The 20,177-nt window shown below is 34.6% G+C and overlaps 4 protein-coding genes across 4 annotated transcripts; all 4 read right to left on the bottom strand.

Annotated features, from left to right (window-relative positions):
* Nucleotides 1-1,300: 1,300 nt before the first annotated feature.
* On the bottom strand, nt 1,301-4,653 carry LOC123923514 (protein INAPERTURATE POLLEN1). The gene is made up of 2 exons (XM_045976202.1): nt 3,878-4,653; nt 1,301-1,622 (listed from the first exon to the last, which is right to left on the bottom strand). Exons 1-2 carry the CDS (start codon nt 4,609-4,611, stop codon nt 1,469-1,471), a joined length of 888 nt encoding a protein of 295 aa, XP_045832158.1. The 5' UTR covers nt 4,612-4,653; the 3' UTR covers nt 1,301-1,468.
* Nucleotides 4,654-5,164: 511 nt separating this feature from the next.
* Nucleotides 5,165-8,315, bottom strand: LOC123923016 (GDSL esterase/lipase 5-like). The gene is made up of 5 exons (XM_045975666.1): nt 8,036-8,315; nt 7,719-7,837; nt 6,690-6,920; nt 6,114-6,375; nt 5,165-5,460 (listed from the first exon to the last, which is right to left on the bottom strand). The coding sequence occupies exons 1-5, from the start codon at nt 8,313-8,315 to the stop codon at nt 5,165-5,167; spliced, it is 1,188 nt and encodes a 395-aa protein (XP_045831622.1).
* Nucleotides 8,316-9,114: 799 nt separating this feature from the next.
* LOC123923015 lies at nt 9,115-9,672 on the bottom strand. Its single transcript, XM_045975665.1, has one exon. It carries the CDS (start codon nt 9,670-9,672, stop codon nt 9,115-9,117), a length of 558 nt encoding a protein of 185 aa, XP_045831621.1.
* Nucleotides 9,673-15,897: 6,225 nt separating this feature from the next.
* On the bottom strand, nt 15,898-19,213 carry LOC123924539 (probable flavin-containing monooxygenase 1). Its single transcript, XM_045977466.1, has 5 exons — nt 18,755-19,213; nt 18,162-18,402; nt 17,702-17,880; nt 16,768-17,114; nt 15,898-16,264 (listed from the first exon to the last, which is right to left on the bottom strand). The coding sequence occupies exons 1-5, from the start codon at nt 19,211-19,213 to the stop codon at nt 15,922-15,924; spliced, it is 1,569 nt and encodes a 522-aa protein (XP_045833422.1). The 3' UTR covers nt 15,898-15,921.
* Between the last annotated feature and the right edge of the window lie 964 nt (nt 19,214-20,177).

Below are 20,177 nucleotides of genomic sequence, written 5' to 3'. Positions count from 1 at the left end.
ATGTTCTTCAAAAGAGTGTGTATTACTTTTTCCATAAAACTTTTCAGTTCCCAATATTAGCTTTTTTCACCTTCCACCATTTTTTATTCAATATGGCTTCTTCTTTCGCTATGGCTTTTTAGTTCCAATACGTATAGCCCATATTTATTACGATCTGTTTTGCTTTTCAACAAGGGTAATTTAGGAAACAAATTTTTTTGTTTGTTAAATTTTAGAGTTTCTTAATAAACGTGAAATATATTTTTTTGTTTATATATCGGGACAGAGGGAGTATTGTTTAAGAAGTCTATAGTTCAAAAACTTGTAACGATAGTCTATAAAAAAAAAGTAATTGTAGACAATTAATTTTTGTAAGGACACACATTTTATGTAGTGGACCAATATTTTTTTTTTTTGAAGCAATTTAGTGTACCTAATTATTATAAATAAATATTTTAATCTCTTTCATATTTTAAATATATCAATTTATTTTGTTACGATTCAATATATCAACTTCGCAAGTATCTTTTTGATGTGCACCAAAAATACTCTTTAATTTTGATTACTCGGTTGAGACGCGGCACACCGAGAGAAGGAGAAAGAAAGAAAGAAAGAAAAAAAATCATAAATTGATATATTGAATTTTATTAATTAGTGTAAATGTTCAAATAATTTGTGTTTCCAAAACATATCGATATATTATTATGGTTACCTTACCTCGTCAATATGACTATGCAGTTTTTTGAAGATTTCTGAAAGATCGCAATTTAGAACTATGGGCCTCAAAATTCTTTTACCTTCAAACTATGTTGCAATCTTCATGCTTCTTCTACAAGTAATCAGAATCTGCAAATCGCTGTGCTCTCCATTAACTGGTTTTATTCTTGCTAGTCCTTAATCTGCATAGTAAATGGTTTTGTTGCTTAATTCTTAGGTCTGCTTTTTTTCTTTACTTTGATGCGTTTGGCCTCAATTTCATGCATTTTCCACAACTAATAGAAAAATTAGAAACTATACACTAATAATATTTTCGAATTCAGCTCTAATGTGAGTAATTCATTTTAAAGTATATAATTGAACATTATCAACCATTAACTAACAAATCATATTAAATTACGACTTTGTTGAAATAAAAATCCTTGATTTTTTCACTTTACACTTTAAATTCAATATTTTCGTCCATTAACAAAATAAATCCGATCAAAACGCGATGATATCAATATATTCCTACTCACAAATCAAAATCAAATACAGTAACTGCAAATCCTGCATTGTACTATACATCATAAACACAGAAACTGTGACATCTCAATACTCAATACTCAAGATCACATTAAAATTCAACTAATTAACTTCAATTCACATTAACACTATGATACATATTGATACATAAAAGAAGAACAAAGTAAAGAAATTACATAACACACACAAAATTTGAAGCCAGTTTTCCTTTTTCTTCCATTGATGATGATTGAAGTTGAACCAAAATTCAGTGACATCTTGAAAGACAAAACTCTTTATGATCTTTGACATGATCAAATGAAAAATTCTTGGAATGTTCAACAACATTAACCAAATCATGATCTCGAAACCGGATAAGAAACATAGACAAACCTTCAAGAAACAATGCAGCTTGATAAACACTAGCAGCAGGGCCGGCCCAAGCCCAAAGCAAGTGAAGTTAGGGCTTTAGGCCCCCAAAATTTGGGCCAAGAAATAGGCCTCAATTGTTTTTTTTTTGTTGGGGAAATATACCTCAATTTTTAATATAGAGATATTTGTTCCTAATTGTTGACAGTATTTTAGTAATAGCGCAGCGGCTGAAGGCCTTGCATTTTTTAGCTCTTGGTCACAGGATCGAAACTTAACTGTTGCATTTTCAATTTATTTTTCCAAAAATTATTAATAAGCCTCATTTTCCAATGTTTGAATAACAACACACCACCACCACCGTAATTGCTTTCTTGGTGAGCAGTACACCAATATAATTAATTCACTAACAAAGTTAATTTTTTGACCTGATGATTTATTATAATTATTCATAAGTGATTAAATTATATTTTACAAAAAATTATCAAAAAAAACTATTTTTTACAAAATTACCTATAACTTCTTTTCTTTTTTTTTTTTAAAAACTTGATATCCGGCCCTAGGATCGACTAATCAAAGGGACCAATCCCACTATTTTTTGAAAACTTGAAAAAAGTAATTAAAAATAATATTAGATATAAAACAATTGTTTTAGCCGAGGTGTGACAACTATTATTGTATAAAAGGATTAATATTTGTTTTTTATCATTTGTTTTATTTTTTTTGACAAACTTTTTTTTAAGGCTTAAATGCAGTTTTGCCCCCCCTGTTTTGATTAAATCGGAGTTTTACCCCCCCTGTTTTAAAACGCGGACTTTTACCCCCCCTGTTTTATAATTTTTTGGATTTTGCCCCCCCTAAAATTCTGTTTTCGAGTCACAACTTTAAAGCTTCGCACACAACTCAATTTTGATCAATAATTCACCAAAAGGATACCGAAATGACCGTAATCGAGTTATCTTTCCACATAATCAAACCCCACTAAATTTGGAGTTACAAAGAGAGATTAATTACCGTTTTAGTGAAGGTATGTCCCCCAAAATTCTGCAAAAAATCTGCTTTCGAGTCACAACTTCAAAGCTTCGCATACAACTCAATTTGGATCTATAATTCACCAAACGGCTACCGAAATGACCGTAATCGAGTTAGCTTTCCACAGAATCAAACCCCACTAAATTTGGAGTTACAGAGAGAGATTAATTACCGTTTTAGTGAAGGTATGTCCAATTACTAATTCTGCAGAAATCTACTTGTGATCTTCAAATTCAACATCGTCTACTGAACACATCGTAACTCCAAATTCGACGAAATTGAAATGCCAACAAGGGTAATTTCGTTAGATTTCCATACATGTAAATAGTATTAAAAAATGAGCTGCAGGGTGAGAGGAATGACAAAAATACCAGTAGTAGTTTCATACGATAATTAATTTGAACAGACCTTCACTAAAACGGTAATTAATCTCTCTCTGTAACTCCAAATTTAGTGGAGTTTGATTCTGTGGAAAACTAACTCGATTGCGATCCTTTCAGTACCAGTTTGGTGAATTATTGATCCAAATTGAGTTCTGTGCGAAGCTTTGAACTTGAGGCTCAGAAGCAGATTTTGTGCAAAATTTTGGTGGGGGGGCAAAATCCAACAAATTATAAAATAGGGGGGGTAAAATTCCGCATTTTAAAATAGGGGGGGTAAAATTCCACATTTTTCAAAATAGGGGGGGTAAAACTGCATTTAAGCCTTTTTTTAATCATTTCTAAAAGGCCTCATTTAATTTTTCGCTTTAAGCCAAGGTTTTAAATTGCGGACCGCATCAGCTGATGCGGCCGCAATATTGCGGATGCGGTAGGCACTGCAACCGCATCGGACCGCAATTGCGGTGTGAACTCAAATCACACGTGATGCCGCAACGCAACCGCAACGCAACAGCATTTCACCGCAACACAACGGAGTTTTGACTGCAACGGCCGCAACGGTTCAATCCAATATTCCTTTTCATAAAAATTCAGAGAATCTCACCTTTATTTTTTCCTTTATGTCCTTTCATTTTAGAGTTTCTGTCTTCTTATGTCTCGATGACTTAAAAATGAATTAAAATTTATATAGAATTATAAGTAAAAGATATATAAGGAATTACAATAATTATAGTATTTTTTCTATGTTTGTGCGGATAAAAAATTATTTCACGCCGCAACGGCCGCAATTGCATCGCAGTGTCAGCATTAGCCGCAATCGCAATACCTGCAACCGCAACCGCATCCACGACCGCAACCGCAATTTAAAACCTTTTAAGCCTCAACATATGTTGGGCCGGCCCTGACTAGCAGCACTAATAATATCAACAAGAACACTTCTTCTTAACCGATTCGCGTAAAGAAAAACACTAACAAACTCTTCCATATAAACCTTCACATCATTTCCTAAAACAACTTTCCCTTTATTATCACCACGATCTTTACACGAAAACCAATCACCAACAACGCGATCAACAAAACCGCCTTCTGCATTCGCTAGTCTTTCATTCAGCGTTGGAACTATCGATTTCAAACCACATTCTATTTCTTCCATACGTCTTATCAAAGTCTCTGATGGATTCCTCCACGCCATCGCTATTTGCCATGGACGGTCTGAAACTGACGATATTGAAATATCAAGATCATGATCAATATCATCGGTTTCATTGTTGTCTTCGTCCTCAAGAAAAGAACGAGCGAGGTTAGTGAAGATGAAAGGGTGGAGGTCAGAGATCCAAAGGAGAGGTTTTTCTAACGAGTTACGCCAATCTTGGTTGAGGATTTGAGAAGGGTCAGTGATAGCTGCTGCATCGAGGGTATGGTAGTAAGATTGGAAGTGTTGATGGAGGAGCTCAACGTGGGTTGAGAGGACGGTTAGAGAGTCGCCAGAGATTGAACGACGTAGTAATGGAAGGTGATTGTTTTTGAGTGTGTTGAACCATTCTGTGTAGTATTCTTTGAATGGACGCGATGACGACGAGGATGATGATGATGTGTGTTGTTTCTGTCTGTTGAATACTGATTTCAACATTTTTCTGATTCTGGTTTTTTTCTTCTTCTTCTTCTTTCTTGGAGTTGAATCTTGTTTTTCAGAATGGAACTGTTTTCTAATTTACTTATTTATATTAGCTAGAAACAGTAAAGTGATAGGAATTAGTTAGTTATAGCAGAAATAACAAAAAAGCTTAACTAAGGTTAAAATACAATTGATACTAATCAGTTAACATCTAATTACCTAACTGATAAATATACAGTCTCTAATTTTTGTTTTATATTTCAACTACATGATTTCCTTTATATTGATTCATGATTCACAATTGCAAATTCTTAATTTATAACAGTAGAAAATTGTAGTTGAGTATTAGACAAGTAAAAACAAAATGCATATGTTTACACCCTTGATCTGTCAATGTTGACACTAAATGATTTTGTTTTTCTTATATGATGTATTTATTTAGTTTCGTATCTTCGTATGGTTAATCTGTGCGCCGGTCATGGCATTAGAGAGTGTTGTGACAAAAATATTTAGAGTTATTATGATTTTTTTTATTATTTTTATTATTATTGTTATTTTTAAAATAAACTCAATATCCATGATCAATTTCTGGGACATCTACTACATCAGCTATAGTCATGGATTTGATGTCATTGTTGAAAAGTCTTTCTAAATTGTATGGTCCAACTAAAGAAGATGGACCATTCCATAAAGCCTTTGCAAATTGCTCATGAATCTTCTCAGTTGGATGAAAAGAATCCCACCATAGAAATTCTTCAACATTGTCACATAAGTTGTACTCTTTAATTTCCTTGGTGCCCCCACATGTGTAGATACCTCCATATGGTCCAGTTCCACAACATGCATTAATCCCATCCTTAAAACCTTCATTCAAAATTTAAAAAGAAAAATTGATTGGTCACACATTGGATAACACTGACACATAGGCGCGGACATAACCCTAACATAAAAAGTTATTACTGATAATAGTTTGAGAAAACAAAATAACTTAGTGCAAATACATGCGTTAGTGTCAAACACCGAACCTGCTTTAAATATGAAGTATCAATGCTACATAGATTATACATTGACTCTGTTTGGTAAGGCCAGATTTTGAGCTTATAAGCTCATACGACCAAAACAGACATGTTTGGTAAATGTGTTTCAAAAAGAGCTTATTGCTTATTTTACTAACTTATAGTTTATTTTTCAAACGCTATTTCAAGTAGCTTACGAGCTTATAACTTATCGCTTATCATTTTTCTTCCAATTTTACCCTATCATCTTACTTGAAAAAATTAAATATTAATTAAACACATAATTTTTATGTCATTTCATACGTATAAGCTAGTATCACCGGTAATTTTACCAAACACTACAAATTCAATTAGCTAGCTTAGTCGCTATAAGCTAGCTATAAGCTCATCCGCTATAAGTTAGTTTATCAACTATCCGCTATTTTTTTTACCAAACAGAGCCATTATAGATATTGACTTATGGTAAAAAATGGAAATTAATAATGGGATTGAAATACATACCATAGTTTGTGGGGTTTTTTATTTTATCTTGAAGCCAATCATAGAAGTTAGAATTAGAGTACATGAACCCTTTGAAGACTTGGTTGAGGCTTATGAGAACATTACTCAAAGCATTATTATGTGCTAGAGCAAGAGAAGAAGCTGCTCCAAAACAACCACCTTTGGTTGCTTCATCAGGATTTGCAGCTCTAAGGGCTGGTAGGCAACCCAATGGAGACAAACTTAAAAATCCAAACTTTCTAGCACCTTTCTCATATAGAGTCTGTATACATAGAATAATCAAACTGTTAATATAAATATTAGTCTCAGCAATTATAGTGTTTGGATTCGGTCCTTGTAAATTGAAAAACAATTGTTTAATCCCTAAAGTCACCTTATTGGAACACGTGGTGCCACGCGTCATGATTATATTGGGCCACATATGTCATTAGGACTAAAACCATCAATTTAAAAATTTCTAGAGACTAAAACCAAACAAAAAAACTTACAAGGACTAAAATCATATTTGTGTTTGGTTGACGACTTGACGATATAAGTATTTATGAAAGAATCAAACCAATTTAAATAGATTCTTACTTGAGTTGCTTGTGTCAAGTTTCCAATCACTATCCCAACATATTGTTCAGGATTGTATTTTTCTTGCATTTTTGGGTTACCCAAATAGCCACTCATGTAATCATTGCTTCCAATGCTAATGAAATAAACTGCTTCTGAAATAAACTCATTTGCTTTCTGCTCTCCAAGCTTTTCTGATAGTGATTTCCTCACTTCTTCAAAATTCCTTAATTGTGTTGGAAGATCAATCACCTATTTAATTTTATGCTGAATTAGAAACTTTACATTACCTTTTACATTAACTTGCTTATAAAGTAAAATCATTCAAACAAATCATGATATTGAGATCAAGTGGTTAATAAGCTCCCCTAGGACGAATTGTTCAGGATAACCCGAGTTCGATTTTTGGTGGGAACAATTCTTAGCTAGGCTTTAATTGTCTCGCGGTCGAACTCTAGATTACCAGAATCCTATTCTCCGGAGAACTAGCATTAATACTAAAAAAAAAAGGATAAATTATACTTTTAGCCCTCTAACTTTCACAAATTTGCGATTTTGGCCCATTAACTTTCAAAATAGCATTTTTGGTCTCCAAACTTTCACAAATTTGCAATTTTGGCTCTCTGACCAAGTCAATGCGCACGTGGCAAATCATGCTGACGTGACATGTGGATCATTGTCCACATGGCAAAACATGCTGATGTGGCATGTGAGTCACTTGTCATATGTGCGTTGGTTTGGTCAAAATCAGTGGAAGGTCATGCTTTTGCAAAATGAACTAAAGTTAGAGGCCAAAATCGCAAGTTTGTATAAATTAGAGGGCCAAAAGTTCTATTTTGAAAATTAAGGAGTAAAAATCGCAAATTTATCAAAATTAGAGGGACAAAAACGCAGTTTAGAGTAAAACTAAAATCATTCAAACATAAATGATTTAAATATTATCAAGTCAATTATATGCTAAAACATGTTTATCAAATAATTATCCAAACACAATTAAAGAAGTCAATATTTAACATAACAACATGCTTAACCAATATGTGTAAGGATTACCAGTCCCTGATTGGTTTCAGCAAGAACACCAGCTCCACCAGAAGCAAAGTTGACACCATTACTATAATCAATACATGGTTCTAAAAATGGGGGAAGCAGAGGCAACTTTGCATATTCAGCTGCATTAGATATCAATAAAAAATCAGTAGCACACACCTATGATGATGAAACACAGTGATATATTATAGATGCAATTGATATTGACACGTTGACACGTACTTACAATAATTTGTATGTGGCGGTGTCAAACACAAACACATGTAAGACCCCAGACACGTTTTCAATATAAAGTATAGGCATAATCATACATTATATACCTATAAAATCTGTAATGACACGGCCATCAGAGAATCGACCGGTAGGTTCATGAAAAACCCCATTTTGTCCATATGGTTTATAATCTGCTTTGTTCTCAGGAATAGTATCTATAAAGTTGTTGTTGCCAGAATCAACAGTAGAGTCACCAAATATGAAAAGGGCATTATTGGTAATATCATTGCCAATTTCGTTTATGTGACTTTGGGATGTGGTGAAACTAAGGGAAGTAATGAAAGCTATGTGAACAACAAAGCAACCCAGAGAATTTAGATTTACCATCTTGAAGACTTTGATTTCAATAAATCAACCAATATGCCTCATCTAGTGTTACTTTATACATAAAAAAAGGTTTTGCTATGATTAAATTAAATGGTGAAAATCTCAATGTTTGTTTTAGTTTAGTGTATGATATTATTATTATTATTTTTGACAGATAGTGTATGATATTATTATGTTACATGTACTGTTGTAATTATTCCATTAAATTCGGCCGGCATATGATCCCCCTTACCTTAGGGGTGGAGACAATGCAACATGACGCCAATGCCACAAATATGCTCTTCAATAATTTTTTTTTTTTGAAATACCAAAATTTAGTTGAGGGGATGTTGGCCCAATCTATGCAGAGAAGACCTGCACTAACTAACAGGGTTTAAATCTAGGACCTCTCAGATTTAAGACATGTGTTTTTACCACTAAATTGAAATTGGCAACCAAGGGAAGTTAGAAGAGTGAAGATATTATTTTGTGCTATTGATGCGATGAGGGAAAAACTCTAGAGTTTTTCTTTTAAAACCAAGATATTCCATCGTACGGTTGCAAAGACATATTTTTTGAGGTAATTGAAATTGAAATTTATTTAAGAAGTTGATTTATTTTACACATCTCTCAACTTTTTTTTTTTTATATGCATTGATCAAATATTGAATTTAATTCGAACCATAAAGTTAAGAAATTAAAGTATTTACTATTTACGCCACGTGTACTTAATCAATGTCGTGGAAAGAGATTATTATCGAAATAACAAGTTTTAATAACCATTTTTTTTTTTTTGATAAGATAAGGAATATAAAAAAAACTAAGGACCGACTACAGAGGAACAAGCTCCCCTTAAGTCTTTATCAAAAAGCAAATTAATACTAGGACTAATAACATCTAACATAGAAGGGGAAAAATCCGCTTGATGACCCCTTAAAGCAAGAGCATCGGCACAAGTGTTTGCTTCACGATGAATGTGATTTATACGAATAGTCGATCCTGAGAGGTTGATAAGGTTTATGATCTCCTGGAGTAGAGGTTGGAGATGAAAAATGGAGGTATGACGATTCTGGATCATATTGATGGCATGTATGGAATCTGTTTCAAGAATGACATTTGTAAGTTGCATCTCTCTCATTATCTGAAGGCCAAGGAGAATTCCTTTTAATTCTGCAAAGAGAGCATTTCCCGACCCAAGCTTACACATGAAACCTTTAACAAAGTTTCCATTATGATTTCTGATAATTCCTCCGCAAGCCGCTTGACCGTGTACAAACGATCCGTCTGTATTTATTTTGAAAAACCCAGGCGGAGGCTTTGACCAATGTATGTATTTCCGGCACGGGTTTACAGATCGAGATGCAAGAGGGAACTTCATCTCTTTTTCAATCTGATAAGCTATGTCTATAATTTTTGAAGTGAGATGCGTTGTAAGCTCTGTCTCTCTAGAAAATACTAGTTTATTGCGATCCTTCCAAAGAGACCAAACCGAAACACCAAAAAAGGTAGGCCAATCCGTGTTGCTAGCTCCAATATGTTTAGTAGTGATGTTCCATTCCAGCCAACCGTACAAGCCAAGACTGAAAAACTTGGCCCAATTATCTTCCGTTGATGAACTGGTTCCAGTAGTTTTGAGCGTCCTCACAATCTCGAAGCATATGCATTATGGTTTCCGGGTAAGATTGACATCTGGGACATGTATCATCTGTTGTCATCTGGCGGTGTGCTCTGATTGCATTTGTCAGCAATGATCCATGGGCTAGCTTCCAAAGAACAGCGCGAATTCTATTTGGACCTCGCCACTGCCAAACCTGATCAAACAAAGGACTAACATTAGTATTATCATTATCATTTCTATTAAGAAATTTATAAGCTGAGTTAATACTAAAATTTCCATCCGTGGACATATTCCAATTGGGAATATCACTATTTCCGACAATAGGTGGCTTCAATTTTGCAATCAAATTACAAATAGACTCTGGGAGACGAGTGGCCAACATATTCCAATTCCAATCCCCGTCTATCACATAACTAGAGACAGAATACTCGATTTCACCCATAGGAATAAGGTTTGAGTATCGATCCTCCAAGACACCACAATTTGGTATCCAAATGTCCTTCCAGAAACGAGTTCCATGACCATCATTTATCACCCATCTGATGTGAGGTTTGACATGCTCCCATGCTTTAACAATAGCTTTCCAAATGTTTGAAGAGTTACTTCGAGCAATAATATTAGGGGTAGACAGGAAACCACAATTATATTTGGCTCTCATAACTTGAACCCAAAGCTTATCAGGATCCGCAACCATTTGCCAAGCCAATTTATGTTTATAAACTTGGTTCAAAATCCGGAGATTTCTAAAACCCAAACCACCCTCCTCTTTGGGACGACAAATCTTCTCCCAAGAAATAAGATGACATTTACGGTGTTGATTGGTTGAACCCCAAATAAAGTCTCGACAAATTTTCTCCGCTTCTTCACAAATTGAAGCGGGAATATTTGTTGTTTGCATGACATAACCTGGAATACAAGACAAAGAAGACTGCACTAAGGTTACTCTTCCTGCAAAAGAGAGATTATTAGCTTTCCAAGTAGATAATTTCTTTCGCATTTTATCAATAATAAAAGTATAAGAATTGCGAGAAATTCGTTGATGTATCATAGGGGCACCTAAATACATTCCTATATCATGAGTTTTCTCGATTCCTAGACCATGGCTAAGCATAGTAGCAGCAGAATCAACAATATTCCTAGAAAAGAAAACTTTAGATTTATTAAAGTTAATTTTCTGACCAGAATTTAAGCAAAATCTATCTAGAGTATCTTTGATAAGAATGACTTGATCCATATTTGCTTCAGCCACCAGGACTAAATCATCGGCAAAACAGATATGAGAAAGTTTAGGACCTCCTCCTCTACCAAAATATAATGGTTTCCATCTACCTTCATTTACCCTATCCTGAATAAAATGATTCAATCTTTCTAAAGCAAGAACAAAAAGATAAGGGGAAAGAGGATCTCCCTGTCTAAGCCCTCTAGAGGAATTAAAACTAGAAGTGGGTTCCCCATTCCAGTTTATACTCATAGAGGCAGATGAAATACAATGTTGGATCAATTCTCGAATATTATTAGGGATATTTAGAAGAACCAGCGTTTCTTTGATGAAGCTCCACTCGATCCGATCATATGCCTTCTCCATATCAATTTTTAGAATCATGAATCCTTTTTTTCCATGCATCTGATTCAAACTATGTATAGCTTCCTGCAAAACAAGAATATTATCATTAGTACTTCTACTTGGAATAAAACTACTTTGATTATTAGAAATAACATAAGGAAGGATAGATCTAATTCTCCGAGCCACCACTTTAGTTACAACTTTGTAAATAACATTGCAAAGAGCAATAGGACGTAATTGTGTAACTTTAGCTGGTTCATTACACTTGGGGATCAAAGTAATGAGTGTTTGATTCACTTCTTTGATCTTGCTTGGATTGTTAAAACAATCAGAAACAAATTTTGTAATTGAGGTTCCAACAATATCCCATTTGCTCTTAAAGAATAAAGGATGAAATCCATCGGGTCCTGGGGACTTGTAACTTTTCATACTAAATAAAGCTTTACGAACTTCCTGAGAGGTAACAATAGAGCCAATATGCTCAAAGTCTCCTTCTCTAATGACATGGAATGTAGAAATAGTTGTGAAGCTTGAGTTATTCAGCCCCTGGCTTGTGTAGAGGCTATTATAAAACTCCACAACATGTTGTTTCAACGTATCTTCATCATAAATCCAACTATCATCATTTTCTTGGAGAGCCATAATTTTGTTTTGGCGTCTTCTCACTAAGGTAGATTGATGAAAGTAACGAGTATTGTTATCACCCAAGGTTATCCATTTACTCCTCGCTTGTTGGAACCAATAGTTTTCCTCTTGCTGAGTAATTTGGCGATACTCCTCCCAAAGGTTAGCTTTGAGGTGAATAAGGCGATCATTAGGACCATCATGAAGGGCCCTATTTATACCCTCCAACCTTCTGAGGATACGCTCCTTACGTTTGAAAATATTTCCAAAAACTTGTTTGTTCCAACTTTTGAGATTTGTAGATGTGCGGTTCATATTATCCCGCCAATCAGATGAGATATACCAAGAATTTCTCACTTGATTATCAAAATCTGGGTGGTCAAGCCAAGACCCTAAAAATTTAAAATAATTATTTTTGCGACATCTCGTTGTATAAGGTTGGGGTCGAAACCAAAGCCCACAATGATCTGAACTCGAGAGCGAGAGATGAACATTTGAGCTTGAGGGAAACATTTGTTGCCAAGCAGAGTTGCAAACCACACGATCAAGTCTTTCGTGAAGGTTACCACGATGAAAGGTGAACGAATGACCTGCAAAGCCAAGATAAAAAAGATTGCAATCAGAGAGACAAGAAGCAAAAGAAGCAACAGAGCGGTGATTTATAGGAGCACCGCCGATTTTTTCTCTCTCATACAGAACAGTATTAAAATCTCCAGCTAAACACCACGGCCCTGAAATTGAAGCACTAAGAGTGCGAATTTCTTGCCAGGTAAATTCTCTAAGACCTGCATTAGGACTCGCATACACAATAGTTAAAAACCAAAAATTAATAGCATCCAACTGCACTTTAAGATGAATAAAATACTGAGACGTAGACATCACAGTGATGCTAGGACAATTGTCTTTCCAAAGGCACCAAATCCCACCTGAGAATCCATTAGCTTCAACTCTGGTGCCATTTGGTATGCCCATCTTTTTTATAACATTATCAGCAGTAATACCACTAATTCTAGGTTCAAGTAAAGCAATAAAATTAAAATTATGGATACGCATATAATCTCTTATTAGAGAGTGGAAGTTGCGACCACCCGCTCCTCTACAATTCCAAATAAGACCATTCATTTAGAACCATCTTCATTTGTAGTGCGAGCCTCAGTCCCTTGTTTCACTTCTTTGGCTGGACTATTTAAATCCATATCCATAGCATTTTCCATTGTCTCCTCTTCACGAGAGCACTCCTTCGCTGTTTTATTCAGCCTTTCGGCAAGTTCCATTGATGCTTTATCCGGTGTAAAAACCTGTGTCATGAATGGATTGTTAGTAAAATTTTGAAAATTAGGATCTTCCCTTTGTTGTTTTTCTATGCTTCTCATAATCTCCAAAATTTGTTGTTCTTCCATCTTCTTCTCTTGGCTAGTTTGAACAATTTTCTTGCTCTCTACACTTGAGGGATGTTTTGTCGCTCCCTTAACTGCATATTTTCCCACTGGTTTTTTCTTAATGGTGTTATGCGCGGCGATTTTTATTTCCCTATTTTGCGTGTTTTTACCTCCTGTATTGTTCCGGACTCGTTCAGTAGTAGCATGTTCGCGTTCATTCGGTTGAAAACAAGCTTTTACTGCCCTGTCATTTGAAGAGTGCATTTTGGAGGAAATAATTTCCTTATTTTTCTCGTGAGGTAAGTCTGCATTTTTTGAACCCTCCGTAGGAGTTTTGTTGTCTTTATTATTATTTTGATTGCCTTCCATATTTGATTTGGAGTTATCTGATTGTTGCATTTTTGGTGGGATCTTTTTAGGGTTTTTTTTCTTGACCATTAGCCAAGGACCAAACTGATTTTCTCTTTCCATTGAATGTGTTTGTTACCGATTTCCATGTGCAAGTTGGGCGTCATGAACCCAACTTGGAGTCCCTCATCGGAAGTAATGAACCGGTGTGAGGGTTTATATAGGATTGAACAATCCTCCCCTTTGAACCATGGTTTTGAGGTGGAGTTAGGTTCAATCCGTATCAATTGGTATCAGAGCCTGGTTCGATCCTTGGGCGCCGGGACCGAACGGGAAGAATGAACCCTATAAAAAGAAAGGGGAAGAATGAACCGTCGGGACGCCGGTTGTTCAACGGGGGCGGATTTGTTACCGATTTCCATGTGCAAGTTGGGCGTCATGAACCCAACTTGGAGTCCCTCATCGGAAGTAATGAACCCGGTGTGAGGGTTTATATAGGATTGAACAATCCTCCCCTTAATTCCGATGAGGGACTCCAAGTTGGGTTCATGACGCCCAACTTGCACATGGAAATCGGTAACAGTGTTTCCTTATTTGTAGCATTTGAATTAATCGCAATTAATTCAGCATCCGTTTCAGGTTTCTCTGCAGCAGTAGGGATTGTTTCAATGGCGGCTGCCGCCGTCATCGCTTCAGCATGTCCGGTTGTGTCGATTTTACTAGCTCCGATTGTTGAATTTTCTTTTGTTCCCTTAGCTGTCTCTCCGAGAAATTCACAACACTGATCTTTTTTGTGACCGTAACGTCCACATCGGAAACATATTGAATGCAGTCCTTCATATTGGAGAAAGAACTTGTATCCTCTGATGAATATATGTGTAACCAGCGGTTGTTCAAGATTTAATTCAACACAAATTCGTGCAAATTTTCCACGTGAATGGATTGATGTCAAGCGATCAACTTTTAACATAGTTCCAAGAGCATTACCAATACGTGTAAGAAACGTATCATTATACAGTTCCAGAGGTAATCTAGGAATCCTGATCCAAACCGCAACTTTCTTCATGGTTGCAGCGCTTTGAAGGAACATCTTCCTCCACCTTTGGACGAGGAGATAGTGATCCGCAAGCATCCAAGGCCCCTCGTACAAAGCATGAATGTAATCAGCCTCTGTTGAAAAATAGACAAGAAAGTATCCATCTTCCATATCCACAAGTTTCACCTTCCCATTCTTTGTCCATTGCTTCTGAATATAGTTCTCTAGTATTTTGAAATTTGCTCTTTTTCCCATGAGGGTCACGATCAAAGTCTTTTCCCATGAATGTGACCATTGATCCCATTCATTATCTTGAAGAGGGATGTCAAGTCCGTCGACATACGGCCGAGATTCTGTGTTGGCATCAATCTCATCTTCCATGGTATCATAATCTTTGTTTCTAGTGTAGCTTACTACTTCTTCTCCAAACAGATTCAGCAATTTTTCTTTATAAGAGACGATGGATGATTTGTTTGGTGGATCATCCATTTTATTCTGACTGCGTGAGAGCAGGTCTTCCTCCTCTGTGGTTTTTTCTTGTGTTTTGGTGGAAAACCTAGCAGAGCTCGTGTGCACCATTCTTCTGTAATTTTATATAACTTGCTACTAAGTACACTTGTAGTTTTTTTAATAACCATTTTTGATTAATAATCTCAACAGCATTGCATAACCAAGCTAATTCATTTAACTACTTTTAAGAAATATAATAACCAAGAGTGGTTGAACAGAGGTTCTCCCACATTTTTATTACATAAATTTATCTTGGCGATCACTTACATAATGTTATGAAAATGACACTGCTTAAAAAACTATGTTACCGAGCTCAAATGATTAATGAACTTCAACTAAAGATAAATCGTTTGAGAAAAAATTCAAATAATAACTGAGAGTCTGAAACAATCATTTGTCAGACTTTATTACCTTCCTATCAAACTCCGAAATACCAGAGTCTAGAAGGTTAAAATAATAAAAACTGCATCAGAGACTGCATGCATCAAAGCACATGCAGTTATTAAATACAACAATAAATAGCATGTTAAGAATGAAATAACAAATTCTCAATCTTCCTTCTTATAGTCTGCAGCAAAGTAAGGAGTAAATGCCTCTTGAAACAAGTTCTTCTTCCTCCAAGTATTCCAACCCAAATCTTCACAAATTTCATCATTATGGTTAATACCAAAAGTTGTGATGCAGTTCCTTTTGTAAAACCTTGTAGAATTTTTCATTATTTCCATGTCCTTAATTGTTTTTGAAAGCATCTTCTCAGCACTTGGAAGCTTAAATTTGTTATCTAGTAGTCCAGATAGCCACATGGAACGTATCTCTGAAGTGTAGAGATTTGAAACACTCTCAACATAACCCACAAAGGCCATGTTTGGAATTGATGGATGGACAGTTCCCCTGTCCCAAATTAATTATAATTTGATTATTAATTCATTCTCAGCTAGATAATTTTTTCAAAAATTGCAATTGGTTAAAGAAAATGGTTCAAACATTCAGGCTCATTTTTCAAGATGCATCAGTTCAGTGGTAAGAGTCTGGTTTTGTAACTTCAAAGAACATGGTTCAAATCTCAATTAGGATACTCGTAAATTCTCTCTATTATAATTTAGTACCTCAAGCCATGGATGTCAATTTGTATCCCCATGAAGCAAGGGAATGAGGACAGAGGCTACATTGGGTGGCGGGTAGCAGAAGAATATTCGCTGCTCTGTTGACATCCCTACCTCAAGCTCATTTTTATCATTTTTGTTTGAATTATTTGTTTGCGTCAAATTATATGTTGTTTTAGAATTAAGAATTAATTACTCCCTCTAGACTTATATATAAACAAAAGCCATATATGGTCTAATTTTAAATTAAATACATTTTGACTTTTGCTTAAATTAAGAGTCGTCCATTACCTGTACAGTGGCATGATACCAGAAGGGTCCAACAAGCTAGAAAAAGGCTCTGGCAAAATGGTTTTGAGCTTCTTTTTTCCATCATAACCAGTTGCAAGAAGAACAACATCAGCATCTATTTTAGTGTTATCATCAAATTCAATTCCTCCATTCCAAAACCACCACTTTGATGCTTTTTTGAAGATTATTTTTCCCTTATCAGCTTCATTGAAAAAACTTTCTTGTGTTATAGCTATTTGACAAGATGCAAAATCTTCCTCAAAAGGGTGTTCTGGTTTCAATCCATACTTCTCAAATGGAAGTTTCCATAGCAAGTAGGATTCTATGAACTTTGAAATCCCACGCCTCTGTTCAATGTCATTAGTTCAACAAAAATAATTAAGCTCATATTTTTTTATTTAAATGTCTAAAATACACTTAAACAAATTAATAGTCGACAGATATATTAAGCTCAAGTAGTTAAAGAGCTTCCCCTAGGATGAATTCTATGGAAGAACACGAGTTCGATTCTTGGTGGAAACAATTCAAGGTATCCTTAGATGGTATGCTATGCCACCAATCATTGAGTTGAAAATGGAACATCTGATTTTTTTTTTTTTTGGTGACAAGATTGGTCTACCTTCTAAACGGCAACTCCAAGAATCAAACTCAGGTTTTCATTGAAGGGTCATGTTACCAATTCAATTTTGATACATGGCTAATTTATTTGTCACTAAATTAATCATAGAAATAGGGGAGTATAATATTTAGTCTCAAATTATTTGTTATTAATAATAAATCTTTGGTTTGGGGATGCTACAACGTTAAAACTCCTAGAGAGAATTTGCCACCCATTTGGATCTCACAAGACTCGAGATATTAGTCTATACAATTGTGGCAGAGGATAGTCGATTTATGAAGAAAAAAATGATTGAATTAATTAGAGCATATTTACCAGTGGAGATAATAGGAAGCATAAAATGCTTTTAAGTAAACCCTGATTTGGTGTTTGATGGAGAAACTGTGCAGATCTTGTTGCATAGAACAAGTAAAATGGTACTCCCCACATACTATAATGGGGAAGTGTCCAATGCAAACTCCTTATTATCATGGTGCATGATTGCCCTTCAGGTCCTTCATAACAAATTAAAACCATAATTTTCATTAGATAAGCTAACTAATCATTTTTTTTATCGGGATATCAATCTTATCAATAGGAAATAAAGGACCTGAAAATACATTGTTCAAAGAATTTAATTTATATATATCGACATTGCAAAACATATTTACACATGCATTTGATCATTTATGAATTTATGTGATAAGATATGCTAACGTAACAGTTGAGGGGACAATCTTTTACAAAAGAACTAAAGTTAAGGGGCCAAAAGGACTATTTTAGAGCAAATTGTTACCTTGGTTTGCCTGTGCACACTCCATGGCTAGATCAATAGCTGACTTTTTGTAACCCACAACCACGGTCTTCTTTCCCTTAACAAGGTCACTAGTAGCTTCTTTGTCAAGTTTACAATAATCAATGGTATGAAGAACCTTACCATTGAATACCTCAGGGCCCTTGTTGTGTGGAAATGTTGGCATCAATGGTATGTCTCCATATTTTCCAGTGCAAACTACTACAAACTCAAAGTGGTACCGCTGAAAAGGGACAAACAATGTCAATTGGTCATATATCGACAAATTCAAAACTCTTTTATGTTAAGTTTTGTTTTCGTTTCATACACCACATCAATCAATTATTGTTAAGGATTTAAGTTACACTCGTGTCACAATTTTTTTATGTTGCATAATCGCAATCAAATGCGGTTAAGGAAATTTTAATTGTCAACATGTGGTAATGAAACATCGAAACACTTAATGTTGTGGCTCAAGTCGTGTTAACGAAAATCATAAATTTTGATATTGTGACTTAGATTACGATCTCACACATTTTTTAATATGATAGGTGATGAGTTTGAAGCTAATTTATGAATTGCAAGTGAATAAAGACCTGAATGGTATCCAATTCATTAGTCTGAACAGAAAGTTCCCACACAGGATGACCAGGAAGTGGATTCGCATGGTCACCAGGTAGGCGTCCGGAATCGAAACCTTCATTATCCTGAATAAACTTGATTTCCACTACATTGGAGTTAAACTTAACATACTTAAACAAATCAAAATGAACAGCATAAGTATGCAAGTATTCCAAAATCTCAACATAAGAAGGATAATCAGAACTTTCCCTTGCAGGCCAAGGAAAATCACTGAATTCATAATTCCATGTTTGTGATTGAAGCTTAGTGCACTTATAGGAACAATGTCTCCAAACACCACCAATTGAATCAGTTGCTTCAAAAACAATAGGGTTATAATGAGATAGTTGTTTTGCTACGGCTATGCCACTAACTCCAGCACCAATGATGCCAATTTTAGACACTATAATTGGTAGGTTCTCTTGAGTGGCCATTTTGTGCTAGAAAAAAAAAATGGACTTATTATTTGGTTTTGCAAAATGTGTTGGGGGGAGTGAAGGGAGTCCTCGTCACTATATAGAAGAAAAATAATATATTTATATCACAATATTTAATAGGGTAAATGATCATTTACCCCCCTGCAAAATAACCAATTTTCGTTTCCCCCTATGCAGATTTTTTTTCTGTTTACCCCCCTGTAAAAAATAGATTCCCTCATTTTGCCCCTTGGGTGTACAGCAGGACAAGTGACTATGCAAATTTGCTGATGTGGCTTGTACGCGTGGAAAAAATTATTTATATTTAATTTTTTAATTCCACGTCAGATAATATTTTTTTTTAAAAAAAAAATTAATTTTTTTTTCCTACAAAATTAAAAAAACGATTTTTTTTTCCAAAATAAAAAAATCCTACAAAAGAAATTTAAATTTTTTTTCCTACAAAATAAAAACAAAAACGAATTTTCTTATTTATTTTTTTTTCAAAAATAAAAAAATCCTACAAATCAAATTTTTTTCCTACAAAATTTTTAAAAAATTTCCTACAAATAATTTTTTTTCCGTACAAAATTATTATTTTTTCCCTAAAATTAAAAAACAAATTTTCTTATTTTGCTCCCAAATAAAGTTTATTTCCAAAATAAAGCTTTTAAAGATTTATTTTCAAATCTTTTCGAATTAAGAAAAAATAGAATGTTCGCCGGAATCATTTGCTTACACCGTCGTGATTGTATTCATCGTCGTCTTCTACTTCGTTGTTATCTTATGCTTCTTTCTATTTTTCTAGTTCTAGGGCAAATGGTTTTGGTAGAAGAGAAAAACATGAATCAAACTTATTTTTAAATTTTTTTTTTAATTCAAAGAGATTAACAAAAAAAAAAATAAAGTTTTGTTTTTAAAAAATAAAGATTATGTTTTTTTTAATTCAAAAAAAATTGAAAATAAATCTTTCAAATTTTTA

The sequence above is a fragment of the Trifolium pratense genome, linkage group LG4 (genome assembly GCF_020283565.1).
Source record: "Trifolium pratense cultivar HEN17-A07 linkage group LG4, ARS_RC_1.1, whole genome shotgun sequence".
NCBI classification, from domain to species: domain Eukaryota; kingdom Viridiplantae; phylum Streptophyta; class Magnoliopsida; order Fabales; family Fabaceae; genus Trifolium; species Trifolium pratense.
The sequence above is the reverse complement of the archived record's forward strand: the minus strand, read 5'-3'. Positions and strand labels throughout refer to the sequence as shown.